Raw genomic sequence first — 21516 nt, forward strand, 5'->3', positions numbered from 1 at the left:
GGGAAGAGGTTCGAGTCGAAGAGGCTCTGTCTGCATTCTGCAGGAGCGATAAAAGTTAGATATTCCGCCAAGTGTTTAATTTTTCTCATGGCCCAGGCTCCAGTTATGTCCAACACCGATTCTGGCAGATGTACATTCCAAAACCTGACATATTCCAAATCACTATATTTGTTTGTGATCTAGTCCTTCGATAGAAATGTTTACATATTTTTGCAGACGTCACTACACCCCAGATGCATGCGGGTGCCGAAATGTGGTCACATCGAGATCAGTACTATTGGTTTGTCTATGCATTAATAAAGGTGTTTTTTTTTTTTTACTTTGTCACACCGTTGTTCTTTCTCTTTTCTACACTGACCAGGTGTCTGCACAGTCCCTACCTCACCTTCCGACTCACGGCTACCAGCATATCTCCCTTTCCTTTAAACAAGCAGACAATGACAATGTTTAACAGAACCATCCTGGGCCACAACAATTTAAAGTCTTCCAGCTCTCTGCCGGGTCCCGCCCCCCTCTGACGTGTTCCTGCTTCCGGTTTGGGCGGATCCTGGCAGCCGCCCGGCCCGGAAGCTTTCGAGTCTGGGGAGGCGTCTGACTGTTAAGCAAGTTCATTCAGCCGCCGGTCACTCACTGCTGGAGATGCAGGTGTGTTAGAATTAGAAGGGCGGCGGGGAGGGAAGGAAGAAACAAGGTGAGATATTAGGCCCCCACCGGTGAGGGAGAGATGCCGGGCAAACAGGCGAGGGGGGAAGAGAGATACTGCGCTCGCCCCTATATTTGAGAGGGAGCACGCCCTTTTTCTGCTAGCTATGATCCTGCACGTAGGAGCCAGCTCTGTGGGTGTTTGGCCTGGGCACCCCCAATATTGAGCAAACTCTTTGCGAGGTAGTTTCTGTTAAATGTAGCATGTGGTTCTCAGTGTTTATGTTTGGGAAAATTGCTACTTTGTGAAAGGTATCTTTAAGAACAACACGTTTTAATGGACCCTATTGCAAATGCCTCCGAGTGTAGTACAATTAAGTTGATGTAGTGTTAGGAGTTTGGCTCTGTTCTACCAGTTGCTTCACATTACTACTATAGAGAACTTAGTGGGAGCAATCTTGAAGTGTAAGAAGCACAGGACTAACTTCTCAGCTCCTTCCTGTGTGTGCCTAGACGGATCAGGTAACCTTCTTTGACGTTGCATTCCTCTTTCATTCATTTTTGTTCTGTATGTTTTTTGTTTTTAGGTTTCTCTCCTTTCGAGCTTGAAGGTTGTAAGCAATGGGCCTATCGATTCACTTTGTTGTTGACCCTCAGGGCTGGTGTTGTGTTGGTCTGGTTGTCTTTGTCTGGTTTTATAACACATTCTTCATTCCAAAGCTGATCCTCTTCCCCCACTTTGAGGAGGGACATGTTTCAGCCACAGCAATATGGGGTGAGTGACATGGTCTCCATTCTATGTATTGGTGATGCCTAAATCTTAATGAATAGGGAATATTCTTGTAACAGCATGTTTGATAACAATTATTGTTATAGAATACAGGTTTTGTGTAGCAGTGTTTGAAACTTGTACAATTATTTTAAAATAAACACTTGTTGCATGATTATCCTTTCTGTATTGCACTCTATTCTCCACCTATCTTACTGTTCTTTCAGTTCTCAATTTATATATGTTTGCAGATCCCACCATACCTGCTAAAGGGAAGGCTCAGGACCGGCATGAGCAGCTGGTATGAGTCACTTCTGATCCAGCACTGAAAGATTCAAAAGATAACCTGGGGGTTGGGGGAGGAAGTTAAGACACACTGAGGCATATTTTCAAAGCACTTAGCCTTCCAAAGTTCCAAGGGTTTCTATGGAACTTTGGAAGGCTAAGTGCTTTGAAAATATGCCCCACTATCACCGGGAATCTTCAGCTGGTGAATCCCTGTGAACCACAAACCAGTTGTGCTGCTGCTGCTGAGTGGGCATGTGCCCACCTGTGATTACGCTACTGCTTAGTCTCACATCCACATTTTTACCTTGCTCATTCCCCTGACCCAATCCAACCCAAACCTGTTCTCTTGTTTTCTTTTGCACGCTTTTTGTCTGTCTGTCTCTGAAAAAGTGGGGAAACAGTGAGCTAAACTAAAATGAGCTGTAATTACATATGTGTGTGTATTTAATCGCAGGTATTTACGCCAAGTAAAACTTAGTGTAAATATTGGCAACTGAGGGCCAGATGCATCAACCAAACGTAAAAAAATCTAAAACGTAAAAGTCCTTACCGAAGTTGAAAAAACGAAGAATGCACCAAAAAAACAAGTCGCACATGTTTGGTGCGGTATTCTAAAGTCGAATGCATTAAAGAAGTGTAATCCCTGTCGTTAATCTGCCCGTAAAGCATGCGCAGAGCAGCCAAGTGTTATGCTGGCTGCTCAGCGCATGCCAAAAAACGTCAAAAAAACAAAACGTCTTTTACCGATGTCCTTGCCCGCCTGCCCAAGGTTGCCGCTGCTCCCTGCTCGTCAGGATTGTCTTTTACTGCCTCGCTCCCCCTCCCAGCCTGAGGTCGCCGCTGCTCCCCGCTCCCCCCTGCATCAAAATCACAAGTTAAGGCAGCCCGGCCCCCCTCCTCCCTCCCTTGACAGCTCCCGCCATCCTCCGCCACCCCTCCACCGGCCCTCCTCCGTCTTACCGGGCCTGTGCAGCGCCTCTCACCTCTGTGTGAAGGCACTGCACGGGCAAGAACAGCTGATCGACGATCAATGATGCCTTCTCCAACGTCCCTCCATTCTTCCTGGGCCCGCCCTCCTCTGATGTAAGTTACCTACATAGGTTACTTACGTCAGAGGAGGGCGGGCCCAGGAAGAACGGAGGGACATAAGTACATAAGTACATAAGTATTGCCATACTGGGAAAGACCAAAGGTCCATCGAGCCCAGCATCCTGTTTCCAACAGTGGCCAATCCAGGTCACAAATACCTGGCAAGATCCCAAAAATCTACAAAACATTTTATACTGTTTATCCCAGACGCTTCACATCTACCCGTTCAACTCCACTCATTATTTTATAGACCTCTATCATATCTCCCCTCAGCTGCCTTTTCTCCAAGCTGAAGAGCCCCAGCTGCTTTAGCCTTTCCTCATAGGGAAGTCGTCCCTTCCCCTTTATCATTTTTGTTTCCCTTCTCTGCACCTTTTCTAATTCCACTATATCTTTTTTGAGATGCGGCGACCAGAATTGAACACAATATTCGAGGTGCGGTTGCACCATGGAGCGATACAAAGGCATTATAACATCCTCATTTTTGTTTTCCATTCCTTTCCTAATAATACCTAACATTCTATTTGCTTTCTTAGCCACAGCAGCACACTGAGCAGAAGGTTTCAATGTATCATCAACGACGACACCTAGATCCCTTTCTTGGTCCGTGACTCCTAACGTGGAACCTTGCATGACGTAGCTATAATTCGGGTTCCTCTTTCCCACATGCATCACTTTGCACTTACTCACATTAAACGTCATCTGCCATTTAGACGCCCAGTCTCCCAGTCTCGTAAGGTCCTCTTGTAATTTTTCACAATCCTCCCAGAGCTGTCAAGTTACCCAGTTACAGGAAGGAGTTTTTAAGCCAGTCCTGGATTTCTGGGAACTCCAACCTAATGTATTATAGAACCTGCAGCATTAATTTCAATGGGTACAGTCAGGGACTTCAAAGACCACAATGCTTTGGGATGTAAGTTTAGGACTGGACAAAAAGTCTCCGCATTGGTGGAGGCATCACTGATAGCTCTGCTATGAGCTTGTCTTCCCTGCGTGCTCATCTAGCATAACTGATTATTTTACTGCCCTCTTCCTTCTAATATACTTTAAAAAAAAAGTTTTCACTATTCCTTCCAATATACTTAAAAAAAGAAAAGTTTTCACTGTGTTTTGCCTCCCAACGCAGTCTTCTTTTCAGAGTCTGTCTGTGCCTTCCTTATCAGCGCTTTGCATTTGATTTCCCATTCCTTATGCTGTTTATTATTTTCAGTGGGATCCTTCTGCCATTTTCTGAAAGATTTTCTTTTAGCTCTAATAGCTTCCTTCACCTCACTTTTTAACCATACTGGCTGTTGTGTGACTTTCCTTCCTCATTTTCATAATACAGGGAATATATCTGGTCTGCGCTTACAGGATGGTATTTTTGAATGGCATACATGCCTAATGTACATTTCTCACCTTTCCTGCTGCTCCTCTGAGTTGGGTACCCTTCTTATTTTATCATGGTCTCCCTTTTGAAAGTTAAATAACATTGTATTTCTTGTGTGTACTTGAGAAATTATATCAAATCTGATCATAATTATGATCACGGCAATCAAGTAGCCCTAGCACCATTGCCTCCTACACCCAGATCATGTGCTCTACTAAGGACTAGATCTAGAATTGTTCCCTCTCGTTGATTCCTGAACCAGCTGCTTCATAAAGCAGTCTTTGATTTCATCAAGGAATTTTATCTCCCTAGCATGCCCTGATGTTACCTCGATATTGACTGGGTAAATATAATTGAAATCATACATTATTATTGTGTTCTCCAGTTTGCTAGCCTTCCCAATTTCTGATAATATTTCTCCATCTAGCTGTTCATCCTGACCAGGTGGATGGAAATACTTTTATCACTATCCTTTTCCCCTTTACACATGGAGTTTCTATCTATATGGATTCCAAGATGTGTTTAGTGTCTTGCAGAATTTTTAGTCTATTCAAGGCCCTCCTTAACGTATAATTCTACCACTCCAATTTGATTCACCCTATCACTGCATTATAATTTGTACCCTGGTATGACAGTGTACCATTGGTTATCTTCCTTCCACCAGGTCTCAGAGATGCCTATTATATCTCTTTTCATTTAGTGCAGTATATTCTAAATCTCCCATCTTATTTCTTAGGCTTCTGGTATTTGTATATAGACATTTCAAAACAGTGTTTTTTCCTATTTACATCTTGCTGAGCAGTTGTTAATTTGCAATCTTGAAAATCTGACTGCTCTTTATTTAAATACACCTGGTCTGCTATGGTCTCTATTGCAACCTTGCTGTTGGGATGCCCCATCTTTCCTGTTTTGGTGATATCTTTTAAAGATACCTTGTTGTGAGCCATGCACTTTTGAGCGACTGTTAGCCTCCCCCCCCCCCCCCCAACCAATTTCTAGTTCTTTATTTCCTGATTCTGTCAGTAAGGGAACAGGGCTGTGAGTATTTTGTCTTTATTTATTTAAGGTGCTTCTACACTAGTCCAGGAATTTCTGGTGCCGCTTAGTGTGAGGAGCGTGGTGTTACGGCTGTTTGCTGGCAGCTGCCATTTTGTTTTCATTGCTTCGGCAAGGTAATAGGTGCCCTGGATGTTTTTGTTTTTTTTCCCCCCTCAGACAGCAGCGCTCATGCACTTCTCACCCTGTTCTCTGGGCTGCCCGTTGCTCCCCTCAGGCTCATTGGCACTCATTGGAGGAGCGCTGTTGTGGCAGCGATTCTCGGGGTTTTCTTGTGGGTTTGATTTCCCGCGCTCCCTCTGGTGTCCTTCGGCAGTGCTGCATGTGGTGGCACAACGGGCGATGCGGCCTTGTTTGTTTACTTCATGGTCCTGGGTCACCTAGAGTCTTAATTTTATTGTGGTGCGATCTCTTCTTTAGATTTCCAGATCAAGTGCTTAGATCTTTCAAAAATGTGTGACTATTGCTATAATTGACAATCATGATCTGTAAGTACGGGACAGTTTGTTTTCTTTACTCATACTTTTAGTTGTAAAGTGTATGGGGAGATGTTTTCTTTAAACAGGAGCAGGCAGGTCCTGCATCAATATTTTAGTTCTGAGGTTGTGAGAACAATCTAGCTCTGTCTGATAATAAGGTGGAATACAAGCGAGGCGAAGAGAGCGTTTGCTCTATGCTGCCATCTTATTTGCGTGTCTGAGTGTCCTCATCTGTAGTTAACTTTTTGCTTGTAAGCCTCTGGCTCTTATTTATGGGGTTGTGTGTGACTGTTTAGATCGCAACATTATGCTGCGCCAGGATATGTTGGAGATGACTTTTAGCAGTGAAATTGGGGACTGCCATTTCAGCTGTTGATTTGGATACTACCCGGTTACTTCATATATGCTTGATTCACCGAGAGTGGTGAGGAACTCCTTTCCCCTTGGTTCCTTCCATTGCTAGCATTTTGTAAACACATCAGACACAAGATGTTTTAGTTTACTCTGTGCTGGCAGTGATTGCTCTTGGTGCCCAAGGGACCAGAGGCATGGCCTGGGCATTGAGCCTCTGTCATCTGCCTAGCAGCTGATCACGTCCTACTCTTAAGTTTTTTTTCACTCTTGCCCTTTCAGGTAACAGCAATACACATGGTATTTACTTAGTCAGGCTTGCTGCTATTGGCTCCATGTTTCTGGGAGAAGTGTTAAGTTTGGAGTTAATTGCTAAGGTTGGTGCACTCCTCCCAGAATTCTCTTGATATCCATGGTTATCCTGTACCCTCTGTGCTAACAATGTGGCATTTTTTCCAGGTTCAGTGTTTGCATTAACTTGGTTTTCTTATGGAAGGTGATTGGCTTTCAACCTGAAGGTCACATGATTTTTTGAAGCAATGGACTTAACTCAGTTTCCACTGGGGCCCACTGGGGCATATTTTATTTCATTCTCTTACTGCTTGCTTTGACATGTAGGACTGGCACAGTTATCCCTATACTACTGTACTAAGGGTTAATTCTCCTCTCTTTTGTACACACTAGCTCCGGTCTCCACGGTATCCTCAACGTCACCAGTGGCTCTGATTGCTTCTATTGTCTTTTTGCACTTTTTCTTTGAATGGGACAGCTACTGCTGCTGATGGTTTAAGCAACCAGCTGAGACCGAGAGCAAAGATCTAGAGGTCGCTGGGTCACACCATACTACAGCTTGCTATCTGTAGTGCATAATACTGCAAACAGTCATATTCTGCTACACCATCTTGCTCTGGTTCTCAGCCACACTTGTTAGTTCCAGTACGCAGCCAGCTCTAGGGCACAGCCACACCAGCCGATTCTTGACACTTTCTGCAAGAAGTTAGCTCTGGCTTGGGCATCGGACAGCTGGGGTGACTTCCAGGTCACATTTGGCAAGCTACTTTTTAAAAAATATCTTGTGCCTGGAGATGATTTCCGGTTCCGTCTGCAGAGGATTCTAAATGTTGTGTTCTTTTAGTGTCGTCACTGGTTATACAAGAATATTTGATGCAACATGCTGAAAACATTCTAATTTAAAATTTGTTTAGATTTTCGAAAGCAGTATGCATGAAATATAGTAATATGTTAAATATTTCTTCCCGGTTTCCTGTGAATGGGATGTGGCTAATTCATTGTTTCTATTAACATTTACAGATATTACCTATACTAGAGAATGCATTAGTGAAAGGACCAGGCTTGCCTATTCCAACCTTCCCTTCGTTCCCTCTCAGTGTCCCGCCGTCCTCTGATGTTTCCTGTTTCCACGAGTGTGGGACACTGAGAGGGAACGAAGGGAAGGTTGGAGGAGGCGCGCCTGGTCCTTTCACTAACGCCGGTGCTGCGACTACAGGTAAAAAAAAAGATTTAACCACATCGCAGGCGGCAGGAACAGAAAGCAGGGCTAGGGAGCTAAGGGCGGGCAGATGAGCTGGTCCTGGGGGGGGTGGGGGGGGGAGGAGGTGCCGGCATGTTGTATCGGCACAAAAAAAGCACTGTATTTAGGAAACCCAAGCTTGCTGCCTTGGTCTGTTTACTGCTCCTTGAGTAGACAATGATTTGGAGCTCTGCAGAATTAGAAGCTATAGCACTGTAGGGTAAGTTTCAGCCACTGCAACAATGATACCTGTTGGTTAGGTTCTGGTCAAGGACTGACTTGGTAGTGGGAAGAACTTGTGTCATGTGTTGATACAAAGATAGCAATTTAGATTGCATTAGTAAAGGAAAGAAAGGTCTGAGAAATCTCCTTCTGAACCATAGTATTAGTTTTGCAGTATAGAAAAAAAATGATGTATCCTGAGGACTGCAAAAGTATGTTTCTGTCGGACTTGGAATAATGAGGAAATGTTTAATATGTATGGTTCCCTAATGATGCTTGTTAATTTTGGTAGCACAGTATTGCTGCCAACTTACCAGAGTTAATTCTGCTTTCTAGTAATAAACAGTATGGACTTTTTTTTTTTCAGTGTACTATTTGGCATCTCTGTTCTGTGTGACCTCATTACTGAGGGCTTCCATTGCTGATCCTGGAAAACTACCAGAAAGCCCAAAGATTCCACTTACAGGTATTTGTTTCTGTTTTGTTATCTTATTTCCCTATGGACCACTATGATTTCCTCCTGCTGAAAATTTATCTTTATTATTACCCTGCTAGGCCAGTTCAAATGTGTTTTTGTATCTATCTGCTGGCAGAATAGCATAGTCTGTATCACTGTTTTAAGGAGTGGTTTAGACTTTGAACTTGCTAGTATTCTCTCTCTCTCCAGCAGATGGTGGCATGTCTTGGATTGGTGCAGCAGGACTGCTAAATTAGTAGCTCTAGTTGAGCTTCATTCTTCTTACTCTCAGGGTATCGGTCCATGGGCTTTTCCCCAGCTGAGCTGGTTCCTGGGCATAGCTTTCAGAGCATCTGCCTAGTGATTCTTTCTGTGGTGGAGCATAACGTGTATATTTTTAAAGCTTTCTCGAGGGTCATGGTCTGGACCTCTCTTCTGTCTTGGTGCCCAGCTCTAGTTAGGGTCTGTCTCTCCTTTCTGTTTTCACCTGTCATCTCAGGGATTTTTTTTGTTCTGTTGTAGCTGGGGCCCTTTGTGAGTCACTGGAGCATTGCATTGACACAGCTGGGCATGGGGAGTGAATTTAGAGGAAGGTTAATATCATTCGGGGCTATGTGAACCAGTGTCGGAGCAGAGAAGTGCAGCCATTTCCTGCTGGCCCTATTTGTGGTTGAGGAGATCATGAGAGTAAGGAGCAGTTGAAATCTTGCCCAGAAGCTAGGGGCCATTCTATGGTGCAGAGGACTCACATGGCTGTTGTTGGCTTGGGACAGTTGCTGTCTTTATTGGTGCCTCCAAAACTTGTTTGGAGCTTTGGGGGGGGGGGGGGGAATTCAGGTCACAGAAGGTACCGCTACCTCTTCTCCTACCACAGCCCTACAGCCCTGTTTTTTTGCCAGAGTTTGTCCTTATGCTCCATAAGTCTTTCTATGCGATGCAAAAATCTTCAGGGAAGCTTTCATGGTTTTCAGGGCTTGGGGACTTCTAGGGATTCATGCTTATTGGACCTTTGGCCCCCAAGAAAGACAGGATCTCCTGAAGGAGTGGGGATAGGAGACAAATCCCCCATTTTCTCTATTGAAGGACCAGGAAGAGGACAATGATTGCTGGTAGCCCTCTCGGCTGCCTAATACATGAAGAAGTGGAATAAACTTCCTGAGCCCCTACGTCGCCTGGAATAAACTTCCTGAGCCCCTACGTCTTGCCCCATCCTTGGCCACCTTTAAATCTAGACTGAAAGCCCACCTCTTTAACATTGCTTTTGACTCATAACCACTTGTTAACCACTTGCCTCCACCTACCCTCCTCTCTTCCTTCCCGTTCACATTAATTGATTTAATTTGCTTACTTTATTTATTTTTTGTCTATTAGATTGTAAGCTCTTTGAGCAGGGACTGTCTTTCTTCTATGTTTGTGCAGCGCTGCGTATGCCTTGTAGCGCTATAGAAATGCTAAATAGTAGTAGTAGTTTCTGCCCCCAGACAGAGAAGAGTTTTCCCTCATATGTTTTCTCAAGAAATAGCAGGGCTGTGGAGTCAGTACACCAAACCTTCAACTCTGATTGACTCCTCTGTTTTTCTACTGTCTACCTATGACTTCTACTGATACTAGCTTTAAATTTTTTGTTTGGGATCTAATGTATTGGTAAATATAACATATTTACCAGTACTTTAGATCCAGGACAGATATACAGATATGTATAATAAATTTACCAAGAGACAGTCGGTACATTTTTATTGATTGCCACCACCCAAAATTACGTCCAGCTCTGCTGCCCTTGGAAATAGGAGTGGTCATTTTTGATTTTGTGAAGTGTGTCTCCGCTACTTATTTCAGTGGTTGCGGGTGATCTGTTTTGGGGAGAGAATTCAGAAGCCTTCCAAAGCTAGTACTTCCCATAGCACTCTCTGAAGTATGGTCCTTAAGGAGAGGAAGGCTTATAAGGTGGTTCTTGGTGGCAGTAATAGTATGGGAACACTGTCCCTTTCCCTGAGAGGATGTGGAAACTTTAAGTTCCCTAGTGTGGATGTCCTGGTGACTGACACCCAAAAGATGATCATTCTGATGGAGGGTGGCATGCAGCTCTCAAAGATACCCAAGAGAAAGGTTGAGGTCATTTTAAAATGTGTTCACTAACTGTGTGATGGGTATCCAGGCATCTGTTTGCAGGATTGTGTGACCTGTGCCTTACTATATTGTGTATGCAACAGCTTTTAGAGAATCCTGAAGTTGCTTGTCTTGAGTCTGGGGTAGCCTTCCCGGTTGATATTCCATATGACTTCATTAGAATATTCAACATATTTGCTCAATATGTTAGAAATTTTTTTGGTGCGGAGCAAAATATTTCTAACATATTGAGCAAATATTATATGTTGAGTTTCTATTTTTTATATTTGCTGATGCAGTTTTGAATTTTTGGATTTTTCATTAGAGTATTGCCAGATTTGTGGCCTTTGTGGTAGTTGCAGTTTTGGACTTGGTAGGCTGAAATATCCTCAAAAACCCAACTTGGCAAGCTTTCTTTTAGATGGAAGTTGTTTATTTTACAAGCTCAAAGATTGCAAAAGATCTGGCAGGAGATAAGTCTGAGACTCTTCCAGAGAACAGGGTCCATTTATCTTTGAGCAGACACCCGAGCCTCTCTTGCCTTAGATTCAATGCATTGCAGACTGGGAAGACAGTCTTCTGTCAATCTAATAGGTATCAGAGGAAGTCCAGAGACAGTGGTGTGGTCACATGGTGGCACTTACCAGTCCCAGTAAGGATCAGCTGACTCATTTGGCGGTAATTCCAATAGGAGAATGTCACCATCTCTCTCACCTGGAGTGGACCCAAATAACTTTGGACTTGTGGATTCTCATGGTTTAAAAAAAAAAAAAAAGGTTATATTGAAGAATGTGCCTCTCCAGTTTCTGATGCCTACATGGTGGTTCAGTTTCCAAAAGAACCAACTTTGGAGAAGTAGCTTCCAGCTTGGAGCTCAGAAGGTCTTGGCTGTTTGTTACACTTTATTATACCAAAGTAAGGTGGCATCTTTCAACCCATTTTCAATATCAAGGGAATCAACTCTTGTCTTCAGTTCACCAATTCCACATGGAAAGTTTGTGATTGTGGCAGCCAGAAGAGAGGAAAACCTCCAAGAGATCCAGGGATGAGAGAAACATTTTCACATTTAAATCTTGGATCACCATCGGAGATTCCTCTGCTTTTCTTTTCTAGCAAAATGTTACCAATTTAGGGCCCTTCCCTTTGACCTTACCATGATTCCAAGAAACTTTTGTAAGTGATGTTGATGGTAGTGGCCTTCATTTCACAAGGAAAGTATAATTGTTCACAAATAACATGGATAACTAGCTTATCCAGGCCAAATCAAAACAGGAGAACCAGAGGGTCGTTACTAGGGGAATTCAGGTTCCAGAGTGTTTAGGCTGCCTTTACCAAGTCAGAAAAAGTCTGGCTTGGTGCTCCACCTGGAATCTCCTCAAAAAATGGATTTGGAGCCCCCAGATTGGATAGCAGTCACCTCTGATATGAGTCAAGGGTTGGGGACCCACTGTAAGGGCCAAATATGATGGGGCTTTTGGTTTCAACAGGAAGCTTCGTGGTCTATCAACATGATGGAAATCTCAGCAATCCAGCTAGCTTTAGTACATGTTCTTCTGCTGGTGAAAGCCATAGTCTGTCAAATGCAATAGCTGTGGCATCCACCTGGATTGGATGTTATACATCCCAAAGTACTGATGGAACTAAAAGATGAACTTGCAGAGCTATCGTTAATAATATGTAATTTTTCTTTACAATCAAGCATGGTACCAGAAGACTGGAAGGTGGCCAATGTAACACCAATTTTTAAAAAGGTTCCAGAGGTGATCTGGGAAACTATAGACTAGTGAGCCTGACATTGGTGCTGGGCAAATGGTAGAGACTTTTATAAAGAACAAAATTGCAGAGCATATAGATAAGCATAGATTAATGAGACAAAGCTTGCATGGATGTAGTCAAGGGAAATCTTGCCTCACCAATCTACTACATTTCTTTGAATGGGTGAATAAACTTATGAAAAAAGGTGAGCCGGTTGATATTGTGTATGTGGATTTTTAAAAAGTATTTGACAGAGTACATGATGAAATATTCCTGAGGAAATTAGAAAGTTGTGGGATAGGAGGCAATGGTCTGTTGTGGATTAAAAACTGGTTAAAAGGCAGAAAACAGAGAGTAAGGTTAAATGGTAGTTAATTCTCAATGGAGAAGGATAGAGTGGGGTTCCCCAGGGGTTTGTGCTGGGAACATTATTTTTAACATATGTATAAAAGATCTAGAGATGGGAATAAATAGTGAGGTAATTAAATTTGCTGATGACACAAAGTTACTCAGTTATTAAATCGCAAGAGGACCTTACGAGACTGGGAGACTGGGCATCCAAATGGCAGATAACATTTAATGTGAACTAGTGTAAAGTGATGCATATAGGAAAAAGGAACTTGAACTGTAGCTACATGATGCAAAGTTCCACATTATGGTTTGCTGCATAGGAAAAGGATATAGGTGTTATTGTTGATAAGTTGAAATTCTTTGCTGAGTGTGCATCAGCATCTAAAAAAGTAAATAGAATGTTAGGAATTATTAGGAATGGAATGGAGAACAGAAATAAGAATATTATACTGCTTCTGTATTGCTCCATGGTGTGACCACACTTCAAATATTGTGTGCAATTTTGGTCACTGCCTCTCAAAAAAAGATATAGTAGAATTAAAAAAGGTATAGAGAAGGACAGTGATAAAGGAGATGGGACAACTTCCTTTGAGGAAAGGTTAAATAGGCTAGCGCTCTTCTGCTTGGAGAAGAGATGGCTAAGGGGTGATATGATGAAAGTCTATGAAATACTTAGTGGAGTGGGAATGGTAGACATGAATTGCATGCTCATTCTTTCCAAAAATACAAAGACTAGGGTGCATGCAATGAAGCTAGTAAGTAGTACATTTAGAACAAATCAGAGAAAATGTTTCATCATTCGAAATATAATTTAAGTCTAATTCATTGCCAGAGAGTGTGGTAAAAGCAGTTAGCATGGGAGGGTTTAAAAAAAGGTTTGGATGGACTTTGGAAAATCTACTACCTTTTTTTTTCTATGATAAGCACCATAAAACCTGTTGTACTCTTTGGGTACATAGCAAGTTATTTGTGACCTGGATTGACCACTGTTGGAAACAAGATGCTTGATGGACCTTTGGTCTGTCCTAGTATGGCAAGCATTATGTTCTGTGTTTGTTTCGATTTGGCCTTAAATAGTGTTGTGACTACATTATTCGTATTTGTCCGAATAGTGATTTATGTTTCAACGCTTTTTTATTGATGACAGTTCATAATACATTTAAGTGCAATCAAGGTGTACGAACTCGCAGGTATATCAAAGCTATCAATTAAATCAGTGAACAACATGCCATCATCAAATTATTAACATGTGTCCCCCTTCCCCACCCCCATCACTCTCTGTTAGTCCCCTTATCTAAAAACTCTTCTTCAACTAATCTTCCCCCCCATTCCCCCCTCTGCCTTCCCAACCCTCCCAAAATAGGCGATGAGAATGCGAGAATTATCGTAACATCCTCCATTTCTATTAAATCTATATCTGTGAGACAGACACCCCAAGAGACAGCTTCCCTCGACCTCCTCTGGATGACACTCCGTTTGATCTGGCCAGTGCTTAAGTGTGTTACTTCGCAAGCGGCTTTGTTTCAGATAGCCTCCCGCATGCCCACCAGACCTGGTATCTGCTCCTTGAGACAAGACAAGTGTTCCAAAGAGGTTGACGTCTCGCATAATGAGGCTATATTACCCAAATAATTCCCAAAAGAAAAAACCCCCCTCATTCTCCCTTCTGAGGAAAGAAAAAAAAAAAAAACCTTCAAAATCCATTTAGTACCAAACTTCGCGCTTTTGATGACAGAGATTGAATATAGGGCCTCCAAATCTCCAGAAACCGAGCTCTCCCCTTGGGGGAGGGTCCCACTGCCTTCCTCATGCCACAACAGATCATGCAGCCGATTTCTCCATTGCCAGTAGTCTGGAGGAGTCACATCTAACCATTTGTTCATAATTAATTTCTTCCCCAATATACAGGCCTTGCGTATAAATTGTTTCTGCCCTCTTTGTTGGAAAACAAAAGGTTTATACTTATCTAGCAAGATCCCTGTTGGGGTGAGACCAATCCGGGACTGTACGAGACCTCCTAGGTATCTAAATATCTCCTCCCAGTATGTTTTTATATAAGGACACTCCCATAGACAATGAAAGAGTGTACTCTCTGTCCGTTTACATTTAGAGCAGAGGGGATCCGTCACCCCTCCCATTTTAAACACCTGGGCTTTGGTCATATATGCTCTGCATAATATTCTGTATTGACATTCTCTGAGCTGAGCATTGACCGATAACCCGGGAATCCGAGATATTAATTTAATATAATCTATCTCCAGGTTGGGTCTCTGCAAATCTGCCGCCCAGCGAGCTGTTATGGCTGTCATATCCTTTCGCGGCCCCAATGTCCACAAAATCTTATGGAGTCCTGAGACTGATAGTCTCTCTCCTGGCACCGCCTTGAACAATTCCCTGATTTTCCTCCCGTGCCCACTACCCAATTTCCCCGGATTCAGAGTTTGGACATAATGCTTCAGTTGTTGATATGCAAACTCGTGGCGAAAATCTATCCCCACACCTAAAGCCCCTAAGCTTAACAGGGTTCCCTGCGACCCCAGAACATGTTCCACTCTCGTGATTCCTAAAGCTGCCCAGCTGCGGAACACTTTATTCTCAGAACCAGGTGAAAATTGGGGGTTACCCTGGAATGGTATTAGATCAGATATGTCTGCCTCCGTGCCCCAGTATCTGTTTAAATCTTTCCAAACTTCCCGTAATGGCCCCAGCAATAAGCTTCTTTTCAGGTTTCTTGGCACCTCTTGGTGCATTCCATGGATCAAGAAATATAAATGAAAAGGTGCAAAAAAGTCTTGTTCCATCTCCCGGGGCGTGTAATCCCTTCTATCTAACAACCAATCCCCCAAATGTCTCAGAAGACATGCCTGATTATAACGCTTTATATCTGGGATACCCATACCCCCCTCCCTCCATGAGCCCACCATCAACTTCATCGGCATCTTAGGCTTTTTCCCGTTCCAAATGAAATGTCTTAGATATTTATAAAACTGTGTGATATCTTTAGTACATAGATATAACGGAAGAACTTGAAGTGTATAGAGCCATCTGGGGAATTCAACCATACCAAACAACTGAGCCCGTCCATGCATCGTAAGTGGCAGCACCGCCCATTTCCGCAGCCTCTCTCTCATATGATCTAGTAACCTGGTGAGGTTTAGGGAATATAAAGCTGAAGATTTCATGGCTATCTGCACACCCAAGTAGGTAAGATCCCTCATGGCCCATTTTAAGGGGAATCCCTCTTCCCATTCCCTCTTCACACTCTCCCTTGCTGTCAAAGCCAAAGATTTAGCAAAATTAATTTGAAACCCTGCAAAATCCCCATATTCCCGAAACAGTTCCAGTAGAGCTTCCAGTGATTTCTTAGGGTTTGTAAGATGCACCAAAATGTCATCCGCAAAAGCGGACACCTTGAACTCAGATGAACCCCAATTCACACCTGCCACTTCTGGGTGTGACTCAATCTCTCTGATCAGTGGGTCTAGTGCCAAAACAAACAGCAGTGGCGAGAGAGGGCACCCCTGTCTCACACCCCGCCTAATCGGGAATAGCTCTGATCTCTCGCCATTGATCCACATGAACGCATGTGGACTTGAGTATAGGGTCTGCACTGCCTCACTAAAAAATCCTCCGATACCTACTGCGAACACAAAACGCCATACCACTCGATCGAACGCCTTCTTTGCGTCGAAACTAACAAGCAGAGAAGGCCATTCCTGCTTCTCCACCCGCTCCAACGAAGCTATGAGTGCCCTCACATTACTGGCCACTGACCTACCTCTCACAAACCCCACCTGCGGGGCTGCCACCAGATCAGGGAGCACCTGTGCTAGCTGATTGGCCAGTATTTTTGCATATAATTTGGCGTCGCAGTTCAACAGGGATATTGGTCTATACGACCCCAAGTTCTCCGGATTCCTACCCGGCTTTGGCAAAACAATCATCTTGGCAATGCAGAAAGTTTTTGGCACCGGCCCCTGAGTTGCCACCGAATTAAACAGATTTAGCAACGGGAGTTTCACTTGTTCTTGTAATAGTTTATAAAATGCCATACTGAACCCGTCCGGGCCTGGTGCTTTATGAATATCGCTTTGCTGCATTGCCAGAATCATCTCCCCTTCCACTATTGGGGCGTTAAGTAATTGCTCATGTCCCTGTGATACCTTCGAGAGGGTGACATTATCTAAAAACACTGCGCTATCTACCATTATCTCTGTAGGCTCCCCATATAGATCCTTAAAGTACTGTTGGAACCCCTCTACTATATCCTGCGATCTCGTCAGCAAGTCTCCCTTCATGCCCTGTACTTGTAATATCCTACTAGAGCTTTTTTTCCCCCGAGCCAAGCGACCTAATAAGGCCCCCGCCTTGTTCCCATATCTAAACAGTTGGTGCTTATAGTATAAGATGGATTTTTGTGCCCTTTCGTGCAGGAGTTCATTTAATTCCCTCTGGGAGGCTAAGTATAGCTGTTTCTGTTCTCCTGTCAGAGAGATCCCATATTTACTCCTCTGGAGTCTCACCTCTTTTTCCAATCGTAGTATCTCTCTGTCCCTCCTTTTTCTCACCCAGGCCCTATATGCAATGATTTCTCCTCTCAAAACTGCTTTGGCTGTTTCCCAATATAGCCCGGGCTGCTCCCTGTGTTCCCTATTGTTAAATTCAAAATCCTGCCACTTCCCCTGCAAAAATTCCCTGAACTTTACATCTCTGTACAGCTCGAACGGGAAATTCCAGCTCCTCTGTGACGATCTCCCCCCAGCCATTTCCAATTGTATCCATACAAAGGAGTGGTCAGAAATCTCACTCGCCCCTATCTCTGCTTCCACAGCCTTTGGGAACAGGTGACTAGAGATGAACAAATAGTCTATACGGGACATAGATGAGTGGGCCCTCGATAGGTGGGTATAATCCCTACTCGTTGGATGCAATGTTCTCCACACATCTATCAGATTTAGAGTGGAACACAGGAATGGAAGCCCCCTCAAATAGTGACTCTTCCCAGGGCCCCCCTGCCCTGTTTTATCCATTTGGGGATCGAACACTAAATTAAAATCACCCCCCAGGATAACATTGTTCCCTGATATGGACTGAGCATTGCGATAAGTTCACTGTAAAATCTCTTCTCATACACATTAGGTGCATAGATGTTGCAGAGAACATATGGGGTCCCCTCCAAGTCTACTTCCATTAAGACATATCTACCTTCTCCGCTCCGTTTTACTGATTTGATATTCATCTGCAGCCCTTTACGAAACATGATTAACACCCCTGCTTTCTTGTTACGTGCTGGGGACCCTACTACTTTTTCCACCCAGCTCTGTTGAAATTTGTCGTGTTCTTGTGACGTCAGATGTGTCTCCTGAAGAAACACTATATCGGCCGCATGCCTCCTCAACGCCTGCAAGATCTTTTTCGGCTTAACTGGCGGTGAGACCCCCCCCAAGTTCCAGGAAATCAATTTAACTGGACCCATGGAACTTACTTAGATCTCTGTGAACCAGCGCACTTATTGATATATCATTGAGAGTGCGCCCCCCCAGCCTTAGGCGCCTCCACCTTTAGGTTTCTTTTCTCTGTCCCCTCTCTCCAATGCTTGTTAAAATTAAATAAAACAATAAAAAACCACATAAAATACACCCGAAATCCCAAAGTGTCCCCCCTCCCCCATCCCCTCTGCTCCTCCCCTCCCTCCCCTTTCCATTCACAACTTCTCATCGTTCTCTCTTAAGAACTGGTCACGTGCCCGCTCCCCCCCTCCCCCTTACCTCCACAATTTTACAGAATGTTTGCCCGCCGCACATATGTCTTTTTTTTTTTTTTTTTACATATCCCCCAAACACAGTATAAAACATGAACATTGCAACTCAAAACCGTTTCTTAGCCCAACTCTTAACTTCAACATCCCACTTAATATTTATCTTAGTAGCTGTCCTACTTTAATAGGACTTGCACCAACATTTAGACTGGGCTCTAGACTCTTCGAACACAGCCTTTCAGGATGTCTTTAGCGTTCCCGCCATCTCCAGACAGTCCAAGTCTCCTTCTCTTTCTCTTTTGCTAAGCTGCTTTCTGCTCCATATTCCATGTGCTCACCGTTAGCTGGAAGTTGACCGGTCCTCTGCTCTCTGCTCTTCACCTCCCTCAAGCCTCTTGGCCATCTGTGTCGCTTCTGTTGGGGACGTGAACACAAGAACTTTCCTGCCATGATGGATCCGCAGTCTGGCCTGGTATAGTAGAGCAAATCTCACTCGTTTTTTAAATAACTCCGAGCAGGCTTCCACAAATTGCTTGCGCTGCGCAGCTACAGCCGTAGAAAAGTCTTGGAAACACAGGATAGCCTTCGATTCATAGCAAACCTTGTCGGACGAGCGCCATGCTCTCAGAATTTCTAACTTGTGGGCATAGTTCAGCACTCTGCATATTACCACCCTTGGTCGCTGTGAGTCCTGTCGCTGCTGCCCCAAACGATGCGCACGTTCGATTTTTAATGTTTTTTCCAGACTCTTCAAATGTAGCACCGTGGGCAGCCATGATTCAAGAAATTCTCTCAACTCCCCTTCCCTGATATTCTCAGGAAGCCCCACGAATCTCAAATTGTTCCTCCTTGCCCTGTTCTCCAAATCTTCTAGTTTGGACTCAAGCTGGGTGAATTTCTTTTGCCATTCTTTATTTTGCCCTTCCTGCTGCAGACTCCGGTCTTCTAAATCTGAGAGCCTTTGCTGGAATTGCGTAAGATCTGTTCGCAAGCCCTCCAGTTTGCCATCTACATTGTTGAGCTTCTCCGAAATTTTCTGTAATTTCAAATCCACAGAAGACTCTAGGAGCTGTGAAACTTCTGCTGCGATTTCTGCCGCCCAGGCAGAGCTCACTGATTCCCCCGAGGGGCCTGGGTCCGCCATTTTGCCATCCCCAGTGCACCCTTGTGCTCCGTCTTTGCGTTGCTGTTTGGATGCCATTATAGTCACCAAGAGTTGCGATATTCACCCGCATGCTCAGCTGTAATGTTCCACTTCAAAGTGTGCCAATCTCGGGTCTCTGAAACTCCGTTTCGGGAGGCAGGGGGTTTGATGTTGTTCTAGGGGCCTCGGAGCTCCTTCCTGCGGCAACCTCTCCCTAGCCTAGCATCACGTGACCACCCGAATAGTGATTTAAATTTGAATATGAATAATCTGGGGCTCTACTGTGCTTAATCATACTGAAATAAACACTTGATCTCTGATTTCACGTTGCTGCTTTTATTATTTGTTAAAACTCAATGCTCATTATTCGTAATCAGCTGAATAGTATTTTTCATTATTTGTATTTGGCCAAATAGTAAAACAGCTCTAATTCTTATGTTCTTATATGTCGGTGAGCAGGGGAGCACCAGGAGTTGGTTGTTAGTACAGGTGATGAGGCTTCTGACACAGTATGTGGAATGTTGGCAGCTGACGTAGGCATTGAAAGTGGGCTGATTTTCAAAGCAGAAATACTTTAGATCCAGGGGAATGGATTGGGAGATGAATCACCAAGCCTTTCAATTAATAGTAGAACAGTGGGGCTCTCTGATCGTGAACTTGAATGGCAACTTGCCAGAATGCCAAAGCCCACAGGTACTTCAGACAAAGAATGGAACAAGTATTGAGCAACCCCAGCACTCTTAATACAGCCCTGTCTGCAGACAAGTCTGCTCTTTTTTTTTTTTTTTTTTTTTTTTTGCACCATAGTGCCTCATTGATTAGATTTTTAGCAGGATAGAAGATTATTTGGTCATCCTTGAATCCCCAGATTGGCCCAGAAGACTGTGGTATGATGACCAAGTGTGGATCTCCATTTATTTTTTTCTTTGAGCTGCCTGTTGAATTTTGGATTTGGATTAAGGTTGTAATGACTTTTCAGACCTTTACATGGGCTATCAATCTGATTAGTCTTGATTTTGCAACAGTATGATTATATTTGTTCTTGTCTTATGAATACCTTTGTGGTACTATCTGCAAAGCAGGCAAGTAAACGGACCACCCATACTAGTCTTTTCAATCTTTGCATGTGGGATTTTGTGTTCTTGGCAATTTAAGGTCTGTCTGACTTGTTATAAATTTATTATTTCATATACAAGCTACGGATTATTTCTTAGACATTTATTCCTGTGGATTATACATGAAATGCTGATGTAAAGTGAGTATTATAAATCATTGATTATTATTATTTTGTTAAAGTTTTGTGATGGTCTGCATTTTAAATTGGTTATTTGTGTATTTGTAACCCCTTGAGTTTTGTGGCATATAAACTTTTTAAAGAAATAAAGTCTCAATGGGGACTGCTCTTTTCCTTTGTTTAAGGACTAATAATAATGGAATAACCAGATCCATTTTGCCTTATAGCCTGGCCTTCGATAGGATCAGGTTATGCAGGAAAGATTATTCCTTATGATTTCAACTCTCCTGAAAAGTACACAAGACTTCAGTTTCACGGACATGTTCACGGGGATGTTCAAGTCTGGTGCTTAAGCCAGGCCTGCCAAGACAAGGGGGGGCGGGGGGCAAGATTCTCCAGGCCTAGCCTCCAGGGGGTCCCAACTGACCCAGTGACATAGCCACGAGGGGGTATGGGCCCCTCCACTTTGTTTTCAGGACATCCCCCCCCCCCCCTCCCCAACTGCAGCACCCTTAATAGCTAGCGGGGATGCCAAAGCCCCCCGGCCAAAGAGCTCTGGGCCTGAACCTCCCCTGTTATGAGGAAATCAGTGGCATGCTTTCTAGCAACTGACGCTAGCACTCCACACATGCTCAGTTTGCACCGGCATCAGTAGTTGGAAAGCACACTACCGACTTCTTCACACTAGGGAAGGTTAGGGTTGCAGAGCTCTTCAGCTAGTAGAGCTTGGGCATCCCCGCCAGCAAAGATAAAAAAATTTTAATTGTGGGGGGAGGAGGGGGAAAGAGCAGAAAGGAATGGGTGGCTCCCTAGTCCCCCCCCCCTTAAAATGGTCTGCTGGCTGTGCCCCTGCTTTCCACTGTGACTGATGGGGTGGAGAGGGAGGGCCCCCCCCAGTTTGTCCCGGACCTGGCT

The 21516-nt window shown here is 43.8% G+C and overlaps 1 protein-coding gene across 3 annotated transcripts in view; it reads left to right on the plus strand.

Annotated features, from left to right (window-relative positions):
- Positions 1-562: 562 nt before the first annotated feature.
- Positions 563-21516, plus strand: part of ZDHHC21 (zinc finger DHHC-type containing 21) — an 81277-nt gene continuing 60323 nt past the window's right edge. Inside the window, exons 1-3 of one of the 3 annotated variants that reach the window (XM_030192437.1) lie at positions 563-645; positions 1230-1417; positions 8164-8262. In XM_030192437.1, coding sequence (XP_030048297.1) covers positions 1264-1417; positions 8164-8262 — 253 coding nt within the window. In that variant the 5' untranslated portion in view covers positions 563-645; positions 1230-1263. Of the gene's footprint in view, positions 692-798; positions 886-1229; positions 1418-8163; positions 8263-21516 lie in introns of those variants that run through there. The other 2 variants (XM_030192439.1, XM_030192440.1) reach the window with 2 other exon arrangements.

Source organism: Microcaecilia unicolor, chromosome 2, assembly GCF_901765095.1.
Source record: "Microcaecilia unicolor chromosome 2, aMicUni1.1, whole genome shotgun sequence".
NCBI lineage: Eukaryota > Metazoa > Chordata > Amphibia > Gymnophiona > Siphonopidae > Microcaecilia > Microcaecilia unicolor.